Source organism: Salvelinus fontinalis, chromosome 9 (genome assembly GCF_029448725.1).
Source record: "Salvelinus fontinalis isolate EN_2023a chromosome 9, ASM2944872v1, whole genome shotgun sequence".
Classification (NCBI taxonomy): Eukaryota; Metazoa; Chordata; class Actinopteri; order Salmoniformes; family Salmonidae; genus Salvelinus; species Salvelinus fontinalis.
The window spans coordinates 19,812,246-19,832,599 of record NC_074673.1 but is presented as its reverse complement, the minus strand read 5'-3'; the positions used below and the strand labels follow the sequence as shown (position 1 = coordinate 19,832,599).

The window sequence follows — 20,354 nt, the reverse complement described above, 5'->3', positions numbered from 1 at the left end:
ATATATATATATAATTTTTTTTTTTCTCACTCTCTTGTTGGACCTAAAGGTGACTGAAGGATCTTTTCAGAAATAGACCTTTGTACTCAAAAAATAAGAATTGTTTGTTGTGTTGCTTTTAATCTCAATTTCAGAAGTCTGCTTCTTCTCTAATTCATTTATTTCAAAGTATGTATGCCTGTTGGAGATTGTAGGATGTTTCTCTCCTACTAAGTCAAACACCATGAAGTGATTATCTATTCCTTTCTGCACTCATGTCTTCATGTCTTCAACTCCTCTGTTTGTCACACATCCCCTTGTTACTTACTGTATCTAAATCTTCAAAAAATGATTCCCTCTCTCCCCTCCCCTTCATCCTCTTATCCTCTGTTGTCACCCCCTCCCCTTCTCCTCCCCAATCCCTCTTCATCTTTCTCTCCCTCTCTCTTTCTCTCCCAGGCGAGTGATGTGCGGTGCGAGTGGTGTGTGTGTTTAGCGAGAGTGTGAGCCAACGAGTGAGAGCAGTGTGTGTGTGGAGTGAGCGAGTGCAGAGCGAGCCACTCACACGGAGCATGCCTCTGCGTCCTGCAGCCGGCAAACATGAGCCACCCAGCTCTCCACAGCAGGACCAGCACACACACTCACACCCCTACACACACACCAACGGCAGCCAGGGGGCCAGCTCTGACAGCGGCAGCTCACGGGAAGAGGACAGCGGCATTCCCGTTTCTGTCAGTGTTTTCTCTTTCCGTCCCGCTCGGGAGCGGAGCCCCAGTGCAGGAGGAGGCATGGCGCAGGCACAGGGCAGCACGCTGGTGATCCGCATCGGAATACCGGACCTGGCACAGACGGTGAGTTACAGCCTCACTTTCATACTGTTGGACTGTTACTGAGGGAGAGAGCTACTGGTGCCTCTCTCCTTCTATACCATTCTGTCGGATCTCACTCTATTCTCCTATCCTCTCTATCTGTTCCCTATACTCTCTCTGCAGCCTTTACTCTTTGTGTTTCTGTCTTTCTCTCTTTCTCACTCTCGCCTATTCTATTTGCTCATTTGCTCTTCGGATTGTTTGCTTCCTCTTTTTCTCTCCCTGTCTTCTCACTCTCTTTCTCTCCCTCTCTATTCTATCTCTCTTTTTCTCTCAGTAATAAATCTCTACCTCTTCATTAGGTCAGCTGCAGCTGACTTTGACAACTGGGCTCTTGACAACGGAGAAGGGGAGGGAGGAGTAAACCGATGGATGGAAAAGGGAGGGAGAGAGGGAGGGAAAGGTATAAGGAGACAAGTAAAGGTGTAGAGAAGACCTGTGTGTGGCATTGTTAATTCAGAGAGCAGGGGGAAGAGTTTTCTCTGAACTGTCAAGCTTATATATTCTGTGTGTGTCGTGTGTGCGCGTCATCTGTGTATGTGCATGCATAAGTGATGTGGAGGTGTTTCCCCTGGGGCTTGGGGATGGGGATGTCTCCTGGGATGAAGGTTCACTGTTTCAGGCTTTGACTGATATCCTAGGCCCTGTTCCCCTGTGCTCTGGCTCTCTACCTGCCAGCTGCCTGCTTGCTACCTGCTGTTGGTTGTTGTCTGGCTAAATGACTGCAGAACCCCTGCTCAGATCCCTTCAAGCATTTCTCACACCTCACTATGCATGGATCCCTTCTCTGAGCTACTGTGTGTGTCTGTGCGTGATCATAAATGTGTGCCTGTGTATATGTCCCTGTGTGTGCCTGTGTGTGTGGCAGATGTTGGCAGTAGGTTGCAGAAGGGGGCAGGGGACAGAGCAGATGTCCAGATGCTAATAAGGCTGTGTGTGTTTCAGCCCCCCCTCTTCTCTTTCTCTCCTCTCTCTCCTTTCACCAGCCAGATGGACTCAGAGCACAGGGCCTGAGTGACAGACTGACAGTTACTAATGAGAGAGAGAGATGGAACGAGGACAGTCAGGACAGGGAATTCCCTTATCGTCATCTCCCTCTCTCCACTGCAGGGCTGTTTGGGCTGTTTGGAGCTGTAGAGGTTGGAGAAGGTTGTACTAAGTTGATTTATGGTTAATGAAATCTATTAGCCTTAACCCACACACCTGCTATTGAAATCAAACTGCACTGGACTGGTAGGAAATATGATTTCTGTGTTTGTGAAAAGTCTATAGAGAGCCATGTAAAAGGCATCCCAGCCAGGTTTGATTGTTTTACATGAAATGGTACTCCTATTGCATGTTGTGGCAGGTCATGTGTAATAGTATTCTTAATGGAGGGTAGTGGCCTGGCCTGGCCTCTATGTAACTACAGTATATACTGTGTACAATGCTGTTATCCCAATGGTATTACAACTGAAGTATACTATTGTATGAGCCTGAGGCCAGAGTGGCTGTTACAATAATCATCATGCTTTATTGCTTCATCTAAACCATTAGGAGGTTTAGGAAATGTCTGACCAGAGGGTCAAGCTGAATCAGTACTTCACCAAAGGGAACAAAGCCTAGTAGGGGAAGTACAATTATGGAAATGTTGTTCCCTACTTGTCCCTCCCACACGCTCACCCATTCACTATGAGGTCTGGGTTCAAACAAAGAAAGAACAAGAAAGAAAAAGAGGAATTGAATCCGTAGTCAGCGGGAAGGAATGGAGTCATGTTATTTATATCAAAGCCCCTGCAGATGATCGTAGATGAGTAATATGACTTATTAAAGTGTGTGATATGAATTCACTGAGGAAGGAATTGACTCAGATGTCTTTCTAAGAATGAATAATAGAGTAATGTGAATGTAATACAGTCCCACAGTCATCTGGTCAGGGACAGCTAGCTCTGTAGCAGAATCCACTGAGATGGAGGGTGAGGACGCTAAAGTGATACATAGCCCATGTTTCTGTTTATATAGCAACAAGGCAAGGCATTAACTTTTCATTACCGTGGTACAGTACAACGTTACAGTACTGTGGTGTTGCTACTGTCCTGGTTTTGTTTCTACTGCTGGTCAATCTGTTCTAGAAGACACATGAGAGACTGTTTGACTATGTGATCATTATTATGGTTGTGGTATTAAGTCTTGTCATTTGGGCCATTGGCTACCCCTGAATATGTTGATCATATAATGAAAACTCCCTGTTTATAACTCCAGCCATCTTGTTACAATATGTTGTCTTGTTGGCATACTATCTTGCTGTAGGTGTTGGACTAAGAGATCCAAAGTTACGGGTTCGATTCCCATTTGCATCTGCTCCCAAATTCACTGCAATATTATCTGTTTAGATCCTGGGGATATTTTGCACTGAGTGTAAAATGTAGCGTTGGCATCAGTGCTGTAGTGTTTTCCTAGCTGTTGCCTGCCTAGCTGAAGTGATCTAGCCTATTGAAGCTCAGACACTGCATGCCTTATGGTCAGCTGGACTGGGGGGAAAATAATGAAGATGGGAAAAGAAAGAGATAGAAAAGAAAGGATAAGAGAAGAATACTCAGAATTCCCAGCGGCCCCTGAGATTCTCTGGCTGTGATAAAAGCCTTACTACACACACTACACAGTATACCAAGGGACTGCTCTTAATGTGGTTACACAGAGTCAGAACGAATAACAAAACACATACAGTAGCCTAAGTAATACACCAAAAATGACACACAAAGAAACAGGCAGGTAGACGCACACACACACACAAGCACGAGCACACGTGTGTACAAACACACACACATACGAAATTAGGTAGCTAACACGCTAATTATGGTACAGTACATGAAGATTACACACACTCTGCTTGTGTGTGAGGGATGAAGAGAAAGAGGCATATTCTTAGGACTGTTTCACAGTTGGAGGTTGGCAACGTGAGCAAGTGTGTGACGTCATTTATAACGTGCAAGCATTTATTGGGTTGCAATGTGGGTATCAAAGAGTTGAATCAAATGTTCGAGGTAGGCTGGATCAAAAGCCTGCACACCGTGTGGGTCTTCAGGACCAGTTGGTATCTCTATGAATGTTGTTATCTTGAGTGTAGAGCATCAACGTACCCACCACCATGTACACCTGCTTTCCAATATCTTTGTCAGTCCCCTAAGTGGCGTCTAGTTATAATGCTGTCATCCATCCTATAGACTGTCTGGCTTCGCTTCAAGGACAGACCTGACAGATGACAAGCTTTTAAATTATACATTTAATTGACTTTAAGCTGAGATATATCTGCTTCAGGTGGAACAGCGCCACTGGTTGCCCCAGGCACATTTGTTATCAGTTTAGTTTTTGAAACGGGGAAGAGAAGCATCCTGCATCGTAAAAAAAGAAAGCACAGTACATACTATGCTGTTGTATCGCGTGTGCAATGATGTTCATTGTTTGAATGTCTTCATTGTTGTAATATTGCAACGTCAGTTTCACTGCTACAGATTCCAGCTTTAAGATATGAAAATCCACCAAACCATAATTAGTATGACATGAGTCAGGATAGAACTACTTACAGTATGCATCAACAGCAACGGATACACTCTCCCCCTCCTGTGTCCTTGCTCACTTTATTTTATTTGTATTTATTTCACCTTTATTTAACCAGGTAGGCTAGTTGAGAACAAGTTCTCATTTACAACTGTGACCTGGCCAAGATAAAGCAAAGCAGTTCGACACATACAACAACACAGAGTTACACATGGAATAAACAAACATACAAACATACTTGCCTGTGCTCTATCTGTCTGTATCTTTCTCTATATGTATATATCTCTCTCTGCGTCGTCCCTCGTTCCCTCCCCTTCTCTCTGATAATACCGTATTACTGATGATGATTAATGTAGATAAACTACAATAGCTCCAAACTGACTGCTGTAATTAACCATCATTAATCTATCTCCCTCTGTTTTAACTCTATTATTCTCTATCTTTTTTACTCTCTCTTTCTCCCAGACCTTTTTTCTGCCTCTTTTTGTCCTCGTCTCCTTTTCTCTCTTTTCTTTTCCTATCTATTTTATATCTCCACCCCACTCTCTCTCTTCTACTTTCTACCACATCCCTCGTTTTTAAGCGCGTCTTGCCCGTTCTTCTGGCTCAAGTGTCTTTTCTTTCTCTACCTTTTCTCTGCACCGTGCATCACTTTTTCTGACGCTCTGTCTAGCCCTCGCCTCCACAGGCTGCTCACGTAGTGTGAACACACACACACACACACACACACACACACACACACACAGAAATCTCCTGTCAGTGCGTGTCTCCTCTTTAGTAAGCACCTCACGTTCCCCTGTTGCTATTTTTAGCTTCTTTCACAGCAGCAGTGGCACGAGACAGAGTTTCCATCTCACTCCCAACTCTCTCCTGCGGCCCTTCATCTCCCTCTCTCCCTATACGTCCCAACTCTCCCTTCCTTCATCTCCCTCTCTCCCTATACGTCCCAACTCTCCCTTCCTTCCTCTCTCTCTCTCCATATCCCTCCCAACTCTCCCATTCCTTCATCTCCCTCTCTCCCTATACGTCCCAACTCTCCCTTCCTTCATCTCCCTCTCTCCCTATACGTCCCAACTCTCCCTTCCTTCCTCTCTCTCTCTCCCTATACGTCCCAACTCTCCCTTCCTTCCTCTCTCTCTCTCCATATCCCTCCCAACTCTCCCTTCCTCCCTCTCTCTCTCCATATCCCTCCCTCCCTCTCTCTCTCTCGCTCTCTCTCCATATCCCTCCCTACTTAATTGGCAATTAAAAAATTGATAAAACTACATCTTATGGAACAATGCAGACTGTGAGGAGACTCACACACACACAGGCACACACACACACATACGCACACACAAGCTAGCACACACACACTCTACACACACGTACACTGTGGTATTGTTATATGGTGATATTGTACATATTTTGTTGTGGATAAGTAGTGGTGAAGTAATGTTATATGATGTACTGTTTTATTTTAAATTTATTTTAAACTTGTGCCTTCATGTGTTTGGACCCCAGGAAGAGTAGCTGTTGCCTTGGGGATCCCTAATAAAACCAAAAATACAAATTGTTGTCCAGATAGGGAGGGATGACCCAGCATAGCCCAGCTCTCCTTACTTCTTCCATCTATCTCCCTCCCTTCCTCTGTTTTTCCCTACCCGTCCCTCCCTCCATCTCCCTATCTCCTTCCCCATCTTCCAACACCTGCCTTCATACAAAGAATGAGAAATAGCACGAGAGTATTAAATAGTGAGAGAGCAGTGGTGGTCAGTGCTATTTAAGATGAGGGAGGATGACATTTTTTTTTCATGAGCATGGCCTTCTTTCTATTACAGCATATTGGAGACTGTCATTCCTATTCCATTCACCCAGTTCAATGTAACATTGATAGGTTTAGGCTTCTACATGATACTCAAATTTCCCCTATACCCATCATGAGGTTGCTACAACCTAGCCTATGAATGAAAGTTTCCAACGTAGGTGCAGACAGGTCGAGAGACAAATTTGAGGTGACAGAAAGTGACAAAAGGACAGCCAGTGACACATTCAATACCGACTTGCACACGCTTGCCTGCATCTAGATGATATAGAGTGTAATCATTAGTACAACAGTTGCAAATGAGAATATTTATTGGACAAATTCAGGTATGTTTATCCTAATTTTGTTCTGTTTGCTTCCTTTTAAGATTTTCTTTTCAACAGAATCGGCAGAATGAATACACCTCTGATCACGTGTAAACATAGTTCACTTTCATTGCAGCCACGTTGTGTTCCTTTTCACATCTATGCGCTCTCCTCCTCTCACATTTCCCCCTTCACTTGTGGACTTCAATGTACAATACATCAGCTGTATGTGACCAGGTGAAAAAACCTTTCCAAGCTCTGACACACAAACTTATCCCACCAGACATGCCACCAGGGGTCTTTTCACAGTCAAATTCAAGAAAGCGTACAGTATTGTATAGAGACGAAAAATGAACAGCAAAAATGAACAGCTCAAATTAACAGCAAACCTGGTTTAAAAAAAACAGATAAAGCAACACTTCACGGTACAACCTCTTTTTGCTATTTGACCTAGATAGTTTGTGTGTATGTATTGAGATGTAGGCTACGTGTGCCTTTTTTAATTGATGTGGTTCTGTCCTTGAGCTGTTCTTATCTATTTATGCTCTGTATTAAGCCATGTTTGTGTGGACCCCAAGAAGAGTAGACGCTGCTTTTGCAACAGCTAATGGGGATCCTAAAAAAATTCTAAATACCAAAAAGCCAAACCAAATAATAACCGCTACACACAGCCTACATCGTTGTCACCATATTAACTAAAGTAACACCATAGTCAACATAGTTAATAGAACTAACGTGTTAGTAAACCCGCTACAATCATGCAGTGATGTTAGTGTACAGTCAGTAAGCAGTTTAGACTTGCTTCTCCTTCATTTTGGAAGAAATTGATTTGTTAAAAACTGTTCAACTATTGTCTGTCTCTCTCTTTTGAGTCAAGTACTCACCACATGTTATGCAATGCAATGCTAGCTAGCTATAGCTTATGCTTTCAGTACTAGATGTTTTCCCCAAGATGGCACAGCAGTAAGACGTATTTGTTTTTGTCCCATGTGAATATTCAGTCTTTTTCTGTTTTTTTTGTATACATTTCATTATATTTCAATCTCTTTTTTCCATTTTCAAATGAAAAATACCTTTCTGCAACCCGCCTCACCCAATGGGGTACGGATCTGCTATTTTTTTAGACCTTATAATTGGAACCTCCATCAGAAGCTAGCTATCAGAAGCTAGCCAGCTAATTAGCTACTAGCTATTTAGTCATTGTTAGCCACTGATGGCGGTCTTTACCTTTAGCATGGACACCAGCCGCTTTAGCCTGGATAGCCCAGATAATACCTGCCAGTCTGCACAGCGGGATATCAGACCTGAGCATATCGGACTGCTTTCTTTCCCACTACATCACCGGATTCCTGCCGCAAGCTCTGGACCATTACACCGGATCTTTGTAGCTAGCTATCTGCTACCGAGTGGCTATTGTGGCTAACGCCCTTGTCCAGAAGCATGCACTAGTTAGCCTCGAGCTAGCATCGAGCTAGGCCCATCTCACGGCTAGCAAACGAAGTACACCAACTACAATACCTCTCTTGCCAATTTGTCCTGGACCCTTTGTCGACACGGCGCCACGATGATCCATCGCGACTGGTCTGCTGATCTGCTGACGTAATTCAGCCGATGTGCTATCCCTGGCCCGCTAGCTTCCTGAACACTGTTCGCCTAGCATAGTAATCGACTATCTATTGCTGCTCATTGGACCCTATGATCACTTGGCTACACAGCTGATGCTTGCTGGACTGTTCATTAACACGGTACTTCATTTTGTTTATCTGTCGGCCCCAGCCTCGAACTCAGGCCCTGTGTGTAGCTAACTGACCCTCTCTGCCCATTTATCGCCATTTACCCACTGTTGTTGTCTTAGACCCGTTATCTTAGCCCTCCCAATCAACACCTGGTATTGCTTTATGCCTCTCTCTAATGTCAATATGCCTTGTATACTGTTGTTTAGGTCAGCTCTCATTGTTTTATTTTTACTGCGGAGCCCCTAGTCCTGCTCATCATGCCTCAGATAGCCCCCTTGTCCCACCCCCCACACATGCGGAGACCGCACCTAGCTTAACTGGCGCCTCCAGAGATGCAACCTCTCTCATCGTCACTCAATGCCTAGGTTTACCCCCACTGTACTCGCACCCTACCATACCCTTGTCTGTACACTATGCCCTGAATCTATCCTACCACGCCCCAGAAATCTGCTCCTTTAATTCTCTGTTCCCAAAGCACTAGACAACCAGTTCTTGTAGCCTTCAGCCGTACCCTCATCCTATTCCTCCTCTGTTCCTCTGGTGATGTAGAGGTTAACCCAGGCCCTGTGTGTCCCCAGGCCCTCTCATCTGCTGACTTCTGCAACCGTAAAAGCCTTCATTACTGTTAAAAACGTCTTAGGGCTAGGCGGGACAACTTAACATCAGAAGCCTCCTCCCTAAGTTTGCTTTATTCACTGCTTTAGCACACTCCGCCAACCCTGATGTCCTAGCCATGTCTGAATCCTGGCTTAGGAAGGCCACCAAAAGTTCTGAAATTTCCATCCCCAATTACAACATTTTCCGTCAAGACAGAACTGCTAAAGGGGGCGGAATTGCAATCTACTGTAGATATAGCCTGCAGAGTTCTGTCATACTATCCAGGTCTATGCCCAAACAGAGCTTCTACTTTTAAAGATCCATCTCTCCAGAAATAAGTCCCTCGCTGTTGCACCCCCCAGCTCCCAGCTGTGCCCTGGACACCATATGTGAATTGATTGCCTCCCATCTATCGTCAGAGTTTGTACTGCTAGGTGACCTAAATTGGGATATGCTTAACACCCCGGCCGTCCTACAATCTAAACTAGATGCCCTCAATCTCACACAAATTATCAAGGAACCCACCAGGTACAACCCTAATCCGTAAAAAACATGGGCACCTTCATAGATATCATCCTGACCAACTTGCCATCCAAATACACCTCTGCTGTTTTCAACCAGGATCTCAGCGATCACTGCCTCATTGCCTGCGTCCGTTATGGGTCCGCGGTCAAACGGCCACCCCTCATCACTGTCAAACGCTCCCTAAAACACTTCTGCAAGCAGGCCTTTCTAATCAACCTGGCCCAGGTATCCTGGAAGGATATTGACCTCATCCCGTCAGTAGAGGATGCCTGGTTGTTCTTTAAAAGTGCTTTCCTCACCATCTTAAATAAACATGCCCCTTTCAAAAACTGTAGAACTAAGAACAGATATAGCCCTGTTCACCCCAGATTTGACTGCCCTTGACCAGCACAAAAACACCCCGTGGCGTACTGCGCTAGCATCGAATAGTCCCCCCTGACTTTTCAGGGAAGTCAGGAACCAATACACACAGTCAGTTAGGAAAGCAAAGGCTAGCTTTTTCAAACAGAAATTTGCATCCTGCAGCACTAATTCCAAAAAGTTTTGGGACACTGTAAAGTTTGTGGAGAATAACAGTACCTCCTCCAAGCTGCCCACTGCACTGAGACTAGGAAATACTGTCACCACAGATAAATCCACGATAATCGAAAATTTCAATGAGCATTTCTCTACGGCTGGCCATGCTTTCCACCTGGCTACCCCAACCCCGGCCAACAGCTCTGCACGCCCCGCAGAAACTGGCCCAAGCCCCCCCTCCGCTTCTCCTTCACCCAAATCCAGAAAGCTGATGTTTTGAAAGAGCGGCAAAATCTGGATCCCTACAAATCAGCTGGGCTAGACAATCTGGACATTCTCTTCCTAAAAGTATCAGCCGCCATTGTTGCAACCTCTTTACTGTTCAACCTCTCTTTCGTATTGTTTGAGATTCCTAAAGATTGGAAAGTGGCCGCGGTCATCCCCCTCTGCAAAGGGGAAAACACTCTAGACCCAAACTTTTACAGACCTATATCCATCCTGCCCTGCCTTTCTAAAGTCTTTTGAAAGCCAAGTGAACAAACAGATCACCAACCATTTTGAATCCCACCGTACCTTCTCCGCTATGCAATCTGGTTTCCGCGCTGGTCACGGGCGCACCTCAGCCACGCTCAAGGTCCTAAACGATATAATAACCACCATAGATAAAGATAGTAGTGTGCAGCCATCTTCATCGACCTGGCCAAGGCTTTCGACTCTGTCAATCACCGTATTCTTATCGGCAGACTCAATAGCCTTGGTTTCTCAAATGACTGCCTCGCCTGGTTCACCAACTACTTCTCAAATAGAGTTCAGTGTGTCAAACCGGGGGACCTGTTGTCCGGACCTCTGGAGGTTTCTATGGGGGTGCCACAGGGTTCAATTCTCGGGCTGACTCTTTTCTCTGTATATATCAATGATGTCGCTCTTGCTGTGGGTGATTCTTTGATCCACATCTACGCAGACGACACCATTCTGTATACATCTGGCCCTTCTTTGGACACTGTGTTAACAAACCTTCAAACGAGCTTCAATGCCATACAACACTCCTCCCGTGGCCTCCAACTGCTCTTAAACGCAAGTAAAACTCAATGCATGCTCTTCAACCGATCGCTGCCCACACCCGCCCACCCGACTAGCATCACTACTCTGGACGGTTCTGACCTAGAATATGTGGACAACTATAAATACTTAGGTGTTTGGCTAGACTGTAAACTCTCCTTCCAGACTCACATTAAGCATCTCCAATCCAAAGTTAAATCTAGAATCGGCTTCCTATTTCGCAACAAAGCCTCCTTCACTCGTGCAATCAAACATACCCTCTTAAAACGTAATATCCTACCGATCCTTGACTTCAGCGATGCCATTTTCAAATTTGCCTCCCACACTCTACTCAGCAAATTGGATGCAGTCTATCACAGTGCCATCCGTTTTGTCACCAAAGCCCCATATACCACCCACCACTGTGACCTGTATGCTCTCGTTGGTTGGTCCTCTGAACATATTAGTCGCCAAACCCACTGGCTCCAGGTCGTCTATAAGTCTTTGCTAGGTATAGCTCTGCCTTATCTCAGCTCACTTGTCACCATAGTGTCGTGTCTTTGGCTATGCCGGATTAAGTGATATGACATGCTATTCTATAAAATCATTTCTCCGTAATTAATATTACCTGATTGAGCTAATCATGTAAATGTAATTAACTAGAGAGGGGCACCACAAAATAATATTTATAGAGCTGTTATCTTCCGAATAAACTCTTAAAGACCTAGTAATATTTAACATCAATAGCAGTCAATATTAATCATCACCTTATTTCAGTCTCATCTGAAATGTGTAAATTCTTGGTTATCTTCACGAACCCTGGCTAACAAGTTGAATCAGCAATACAAAATTGGTTTTAATTATTTATTTACTAAATACCTAACTAATCACACAGAATTACATATACACAGAATGAATCATACCTTGATTACAAATTACGTCATAAAGGAAAACATCCTTAGCGGGCGGAACAGATATGACAGCTTGTTACACAAAAGAAAAGGGGCTGGGTTTGAGTGAAAGAGCGGGAAGACTGAGGAACAAAGGGCGAAGCTGTGCTATCGTAAATACAAAATCTTATGCATTCTAAATTACCGCCCATTTGGAAAAGAAAAATGCAATAAATATTTACTCTGAGCTGCGCTTCAGTAGGTTGATGGTAGATGGAAGGCCGTATTGCCAAACCGAGTCCTTTGTCCTTTGAAGAATGTCTCTGGTGGTCAATTGGATAGTTGTGTGGTAGACGGGATACTCTGTCTGTCCTAATTTACGTTTGCAGCTGCTGTTGCTAACTCAATGTCTAGGAGGTATCACTTCTATAGTGAATAAGAGTTCAAAGTTCATACCATTCGCAACCAAAGCTCACGCTGATGTTGGCTTCGTTCTGTAGTTATTATCTGAACCATTCTGACATCGGACCGTCGTCCTCACATCCTCGGAACAGGAAGTAAAATTTTCGTCAATAGCTTATATAGTGGAGGGAGAAGGGTGTGTCTGAAAAGTTTATAACCCATGTCTCTTCACAGGGGCTGGCCACTGGTTGAGCAGAGCCCTAAACTTATGAAAACCCAAATCTCTGATTTGGAAGCTAAAATTACATTTAATCTCTTCACAAATAATTTCATATTCAAACATTTGAATTGAACAACAATTCCAGGTGAATCCGATACCTCTCATGTGTAGACTTTCCACAGTAGAGTTTATGTCATTCTATCATTGATGAGAATGTGCCAGATGACAACCAAACTGACATAATATACCTTAAGTACCACCGCATATGTTCAGTTGGTCGGATTACCAGAATATAGTTCATTTCCCCCCAACTTCTGATGTTCCCAGAATCTCTATGTTAACCAAAGGGGTTTTCGTTTGTCACATCAGTAGAGTAGGGAGAGGAAAAAGGGGGGAAGAGGTATTTATGACTGTCAACAACCTACCCCCAGGCCAACGTCATGACAATAGCAACACCCACCAGTATCACGCGCTCCAGCAGGTATATTTCACTGGTCATCCCCAAAGCCAGCATCTGCTTTGGCCGCCTTTCCTTCCAGTTCTCTGCTGCCAATGACTGGAACGAATTGCAAAAATCACAGAAGTTGGAGACTTATATCTCCCTCACTAACTTTAAGCGTCAGCTGTCAGAGCAGCTTACCGATCACTGCAACTGTGCACAGCCCATCTGTAAATAGCCCATCCAACCAACTACCTACCTCATCCCCATTTTTGTTTTTCTGCTCTTTTGCACCCCAGTATTTCTACTTGCACATCCTCATCTGCACTTATATCAATCCAGTGTAAATTGCTAAATTGTAATTTGCCAATATTGGCCTATTTATTGCCTTACCTCCTTACTTCATTTGCACACACTGTATACAGATTTTTCTATTATGCTATTGACTGTACGTTTGTTTATCTCATGTTTAACTCTGTGTTGTTGTTTTTGTCACACTGCTTTGCTTTATCTTGGTCAGGTCGCAGTTGTAAACGAGAACTTGTTCTCAAATGGCCTACCTGGTTAAATAAAGGTGAAATAAATAAATATTAATTATTTGATACTTTGATTGGATGGACATGCTGCAAGAGCTCTGATGACTTCTGGAAGACGTCCTCCAAACTGTCATAATTGCTGTGTAAGTCTATGGAAGGGGGTGAGAACCATGAGCTTCCTAGGTTTTGTATTGAAGTCAATGTACCCAGAGGAGTATGGAAGCAAGCTGTCCTCTGGCTACACCATGGTGCTACCCAACAGAGAGTTCTACATGGAACCCAAAATTGTTCTACCAGCAACCAAAAAGGGTTATTCTATGGCAGGCCTGGGAAATTCCAGTCCTCGCGGGCCTGATTGGTGTCACACTATTCTGATTTAAACTAATTGCATTTTTAACTAAAGATCATGATTAGTTGATTATTTAAGTTAGGTGTGTTGGCTGGGGCAAAAGTGTGACACCAATCAGGCCCCCCAGGACTGGAGTTGCCCAGGCCTGTTCTAAGGTAGGCAGCCAAAGAACCCTTTTGGAATGTTTTTGTTCTAAGAGTGTATTGTGATGGCTGATGTTCATTTTCCCTATTCTCCGAATGGTTCTGGCAATTCAGACTCATTCCATTGTACTGTATTCTACAAGCCAATGCCATTCAGCATACCACCCTGCATACCACTGCTGGCTTGCTTCTGAAGCTAAGCAGGGTTGGTCCTGGTCAGTCCCTGGATGGGAGACCAGATGCTGCTGGAAGTGGTGTTGGAGGGCCAGTAGGAGGCACTCTTTCCTCTGGTCTAAAAAAAATATCCCAATGCCCCAGGGCAGTGATTGGGGACACTGCCCTGTGTAGGGTGCTGTCTTTCGGATGGGATGTTAAACGGGTGTCCTGACTCTCTGAGGTCATTAAAGATCCCATGGCACTTATCGTAAGAGATGGGGTGTTAACCCCGGTGTCCTGGCTAAATTCCCAATCTGTCCCTCAAACCATCATGGTCACCTAATAATCCCCAGTTTACAATTGGCTCATTCGTCCCCCTCCTCTTCCCTGTAACTATTCCCCAGGTCGTTGCTGCAAATGAGAAGGTGTTCTCAGTCAACTTACCTGGTAAAAAAAAATAAAACAAATCTTGTTAAAAGCCAGACCTCCCTATTCTTACTGTGAATGTATTGTATCAGCTATCAATCAAGTTTATTTTATATAGCCCTTCGTACATCAGCTAATATCTCGAAGTGCTGTACAGAGACCCAGCCTAAAACTCCAAACAGCTAGAATGCAGGTGAAGAAGCACGGTGGCTAGGAAAAACTCCCTAGAAAGGCCAAACCTAGGAAGAAACCTAGAGAGGAACCAGGCTATGAGGGGTGGCCAGTCCTCTTCTGGCTGTGCCGGGTGGAGATTATAACAGAACTATGCCAAGATGTTCAAAAATGTTCATAAGTGACAAGCATGGTCAAATAATAATCATGGATAATTGTCAGTTGGCTTTTCATAGCCGATCATTAAGAGTTGAAAAACAACAGGTCTGGGACAGGTGGCGGTTCCATAATCGCAGGCAGAACAGCTGAAACCGGAACAGCAGCAAGGCCAGGCGGACTGGGGACAGCAAGGAGCCACCACGCCTGGCAGTCCCGACGTATGGTCCCAGGGCTCAGGTCCTCCGGGAGAAAGAAAGAGAGAAGGAGAAAATTAGAGAGAGCCAAGATTTTCAAAATGTTCATAAATGACAAGCATGGTCAAATAATAATCAGGAATAAATCTGTTGGCTTTTCATAGCCGATCATTAAGAGTTGAAAACAGCAGGTCTGGGACAGGTAGGGGTTCCGTAACCGCAGGCAGAACAGTTGAAACTGGAATAGCAGCAAGGCCAGGTGGACTGGGGACAGCAGGGAGTCGTCATGCCCGGTAGTCCTGGTTCTAGGGCTCAGGTTCTCAGAGAGAGAGAAAGAAAGAGAGAACGAGAGAATTAGAGAAAGCATACTTAAATTCACACAGGACACTGGATAAGACAGGAAAAGTACTCCAGGTATAACCAACTGACCCTAGCCCCCCGACACAAACTATTGCAGCATAAATACTGGAGGCTGAGACAGGAGCGGTCAGGAGACACTGTGGCCCCATCCGAAGATACCCCCGGACAGGGCCAAATAGGAAGGTCCATATAGTCCATTCTCCTTGCCCTACTCTGTTTGTGGCTGTCTTGGCTAGCAAATGCCCTGTAATCTACGGACCAAAACCCATCAATTCTCAACCTGATGCTGTATTGTGTTTAGAGCCGACCGATACGTCCAACAAGCGCTCACAGTCTCAATGCAGAATTAGACGTTCATCCGCATTCTCCAAATGTCAAATTTCAAAGTTGCTCCAAACTTCACATTTCAAACAGTTTTTGTTGCTCCTGCTGCTCTGTATTGTTCCATTTCTCCTAAGTGTAGGCATTCATTTTGAATGGTTCAGGAATGGTTTCAGGTTTGGGATAGGGTTCAAATAAAAATTCAAAAACAGTGTCCATGACTGGGATTGAACACAAAACCTTCTGATCAAGCCCATTCCCCACCCCGTCCAAAATGCCCTAGCAAAACCCAAGCCTGCCATTCAATGTTGTGACCTAAAAGTATTTGCAAAATCTATTGCTCATAGAATAAAAAGGTCCTATCAGACATTATTTATCACGATCAGACATCATTCTTAAAAGGAAGATATATTGGAGACAACTATTAGAAATAATGGAAAACTATGAGAACACAAGATAACCAGGTTTAATCTTTATAGCAGATTTTGAGAAATCTTCGATTTGATTTAGTACGTCTAAAATCTGTTTTGTCTATACGTTTTTCGCATAAAATGGGTAAACGTAATATGCAACAATCCTTTATGTAAAACTGCTCTGAGAACTTGTCAAGAGATGTAAAAAAACATTGTCAAAATGTCACCATACCTATTCATTATGACCATTGAATTGTTAGCTATAAACATCTGATAATGACAACATTTAGGGGTTAAAATCCCCTGACAAACAGTCATTAACAACAACCAAAACGAAACGAAACAAGTGTGGTTTAAGGAGCAGTTCTGAAAGACACTCATGGGGTCCACTGAAAGTTGACCAGCAACAACAACTGTGACCTAAAAGACACCCCAACTTAAGGTGCCCACTAAATTTGCCCAAGAAGAGGCAAACAAAAGAAAAACCTACATCAAACTTAAAGACGGGAAGCAAAGCAAAAAGTGGAGCAAATCGAAAACATGGAAGATCAGGATTGCTTATCTAGAAATCAAATAGGGAGAGCCAGCTAAAGGTGTTAACCCTCCACTTCTCTCAAGCTAACTGGAGCTTTTGGGCCAGGCACTCTTAAATATCGGCAGGTAGCCTAGTGGCAGCATGTAGCCTAGTGGTTAGAGCGTTTGACTAGTAACCGAAAAGTTGCAAGATCGAATCCCTGAGCTGACAAGGTCATTCTTCCCCTGAACAAGGCAGTTAACCCACTGCTCCTAGGCTGTCATTGAAAATAATAATTTGTTCTTAAATGACTTGCCTAGTTAAATAAAGATAAAATATCACCTGGACCAGCAAAGGTGAAACACCTTCAGACTAATGAGATGGACAGGCCAGCACAGGTGTAACACATACTGACTAACAAGGTGACACCAATTGATGTGCTAATGTCCAAACTTGTAATCCTCCCTCTCAGTATTATTTAATTACTGCTTATAAATCCCTTTTTCTCTCTCCATCTGTATATGTGTTCGCTAGTGGTTCCTCTGTTCAGTGTGTGATAACTGAGACACACCTTCTTCCAGTAGGCCATGGGAAACACACCCTGGAAATGTGTGTGTGTGTGCGTGCGCATGTGTGTGTTCAGCGTTCTCTGACTTTGTGCCACATGGTTGAACTCTTTGGGTCACTGATGTGAGTGAGTGTGGGGTGGTTTGGGGTGGGGGACCAGTGATGTGAGTGAGTTTGGGGTGGGGGACCAGTGATGTGAGTGAGTTTGGGGTGGGGGACCAGTGATGTGAGTGCGTGTGGGGTGGTTTGGGGTGGGGGACCAGTGATGTGAGTGAGTGTGGGGTGGTTTGGGGTGGGGGACCAGTGATGTGAGTGAGTGTGGGGTGGTTTGGGGTGGGGGAACAGTGATGTGAGTGAGGGTGGTTTGGGGTGGGGGACCAGTGATGTGAGTGAGTGTGGGGTGGTTTGGTGTGGGGGACCAGTGATGTGAGTGAGTGTGGGGTGGTTTGGGGTGGGGGACCAGTGATGTGTGGGGTGGTTTGGGGTGGGGGACCAGTGATGTGAGTAAGTGTGGGGTGGGGGACCAGTGATGTGAGTGAGTGTGGGGTGGTTTGGGGTGGGGGACCAGTGATGTGGGGTGGTTTGGGGTGGGGGACCAGTGATGTGAGTGAGTGTGGGGTGGTTTGGTGTGGGGGACCAGTGATGTGAGTGAGTGTGGGGTGGTTTGGGGTGGGGGACCAGTGATGTGTGGGGTGGTTTGGGGTGGGGGACCAGTGATGTGAGTAAGTGTGGGGTGGTTAGGGGTGGGGGACCAGTGATGTGAGTAAGTGTGGGGTGGTTTGGGGTGGGGGACCAGTGATGTGAGTAAGTGTGGGGTGGTTAGGGGTGGGGGACCAGTGATGTGAGTGAGTGTGGGGTGGTTTGTGGTGGGGGACCAGTGATGTGAGTAAGTGTGGGGTGGTTTGGGGTGGGGGACCAGTGATATGAGTGAGTGTGGGGCGGTTTGGGGTGGGGGACCAGTGATGTGAGTAAGTGTGGGGTGGTTTGGGGTGGGGGACCAGTGATGTGAGTGAGTGTGGGGTGGTTTGGGGTGGGGGACCAGTGATGTGAGTGAGTGTGGGGTGGTTTGGGGTGGGGGACCAGTGATGTGAGTGAGTGTGGGGTGGTTTGGGGTGGGGGACCAGTGATGTGAGTAAGTGTGGGGTGGTTTGGGGTGGGGGACCAGTGATGTGAGTGAGTGTGGGGTGTTTTGGGGTGGGGGGAACAGTGATGTGAGTCTAAGTTGGGCTGTCCATGGTTGTGTATGAGTGTGCATGTGATATAGTGAGAGAGTCGGGATAAAGAGATAAAGAGAGGGGGGGGGGGGGAGAAAGAGAGGCATTGGGAGAAAAGGATAGAAGTAGTGAGACTGGGACAGGGAAAGAGGGAACAAACTGATTTGTAAGTGCGTGAGTGTTTAAATATTTTGTGAAATTGTAATGACTTTGGCAACATTTAACAGCCTTTTACCAACGCTTAGTAAACTTCTGGAAAATATTGTGTTTGACCAGATACAATGTTATTTCACAGTAAACAAATTGACAACAGAATTTCAGCATGCATATAGGGAAGGACACTCAATAAGCACGGCTGAGAGAAATTGATTGATTAAATGATTGTGGGGGCTGTCTTGTTAGACTTCAGTGCAGCTTTTGACATTATCGATCATAGTCTGCTGCTAGAAAAACGTATGTGTTATGGCTTTACACTCCCTGCTAATAATGTGGATAAATAGTTACTTGTCTAACAGAACACAGAGGGTGTTCTTCAATGGAAGCCTCTCAAATATAATCCAGTTAGAATCAGGAATTCCCCAGGGTAGCTGTTTAGGTGCCCTGATTTGTTTCAATTTTTACTAACGACATGTCACTAACTTTGAGTAAAGCCAGAGTATCTATTTATGCAGATGACTCAACACTATACATGTCAGTTACTACAGCGACTGAAATGACTGCAACACTAAACAAAGAGCTGCAGTTAGTTTCAGAGTGGGTGGCAAGGAATAAGTTAGCCCTAAATATTTCTACAACTAAAAGCATTGTATTTGGAACAAAACATTCACTAAACTCTAAACCTCAACTAAATCTTGTAATAAATCATGTGAAATTTGAGCAAGTTGAGATGACTAAACTGCTTGGAGTAACCCTAGATTGTAAACTGTCATGGTCAAAACATATTTATGCAGTAGTAGCTAAGATGGGGAGAAGTCTGTCTATAATAAAGAAATGCTCTGCCTTCTCAACATTATCAACAAGCTCAGGTCCTACAGGCCCTAGTTTTGTCACACCTTGACCACTGTTCATTCGTGTGGTCAGGTGCCACAAAAAGGACTTAGTAAATTGCAATTGGCTCAGAACAGGGCAGCATGGCTGACCCTTGGATGTACACAGAGAGCTAATATTAATAATATGCATGTCAACCTCTCCTGGCTGAAAGTGCAGGAGAGATTTACATCATCACTACTTTTATTTATGAGCGGTATTGGCATGTTGAATGCACCGAGCTGTCTGTCTAAACTACTGGCACACAGCTCGGACACCCATGCACACCCCACAAGACATGCCACAAGAGGTCTCATCCAAATCTAGAACAGATTATGGGAGGCGCACAGTGCTACATAGAGCCATGACTACGTGGAACTCTATTCCACATCAAGTAACTGATGCAAGCAGTACAATTTGATTTGAAAAAACGTATAAAAAACACAGTATGGAACAGCGTGGACTGTGAAGCAACACAAACATTGACACATGCATACACATACACACACACACGAAAACATCCGCACTATACATACACATGAATTTAGTACTGTAGATATGTGGTAGTGGTGGAGTAGGGGCCTGAGGGCACACAGTGTGTTGTGAAATCTGTGAATGTATTGCAATGTTACATTTTTTTAATAAACTGCCTTAATTTTGCTGGACCCCAGGAAGAGTGCTTTGGCAGCAGCTAATGTGGATCCACAATAATAAACATGTTTGTAAAAATTGAATTCAGGAGACCTAGAAAGAGAATGAGGAAAAGATAGGAGAGATGTAGTATAGTCAGTTTGTCAGTTTTCTGTTCAATATTTCAGTAGTATCCTGTACTGGCTGTTCCTCCTTATTCTCTTGACTATGGGGATTATTGTCTCCATGACTCCTGGAGATTCCTACTGTAAACTGTGTGTGTGTGTGTGTGTGTTCCTAGATTCTGGAGACCAGGGG

The 20,354-nt window shown here is 44.6% G+C and overlaps 1 protein-coding gene across 3 annotated transcripts in view; it reads left to right on the top strand.

Annotated features, from left to right (window-relative positions):
* LOC129862219 (SH3 and multiple ankyrin repeat domains protein 3-like) overlaps positions 1–20,354 on the top strand; it is a 423,372-nt gene that overhangs the window by 72,968 nt on the left and 330,050 nt on the right. For all 3 annotated transcript variants that reach the window (XM_055933651.1, XM_055933649.1, XM_055933650.1), the window contains exon 2: positions 439–830. In XM_055933651.1, coding sequence (XP_055789626.1) covers positions 552–830 — 279 coding nt within the window. In that variant the 5' untranslated portion in view covers positions 439–551. The remainder of the gene's footprint in view (positions 1–438; positions 831–20,354) is intronic.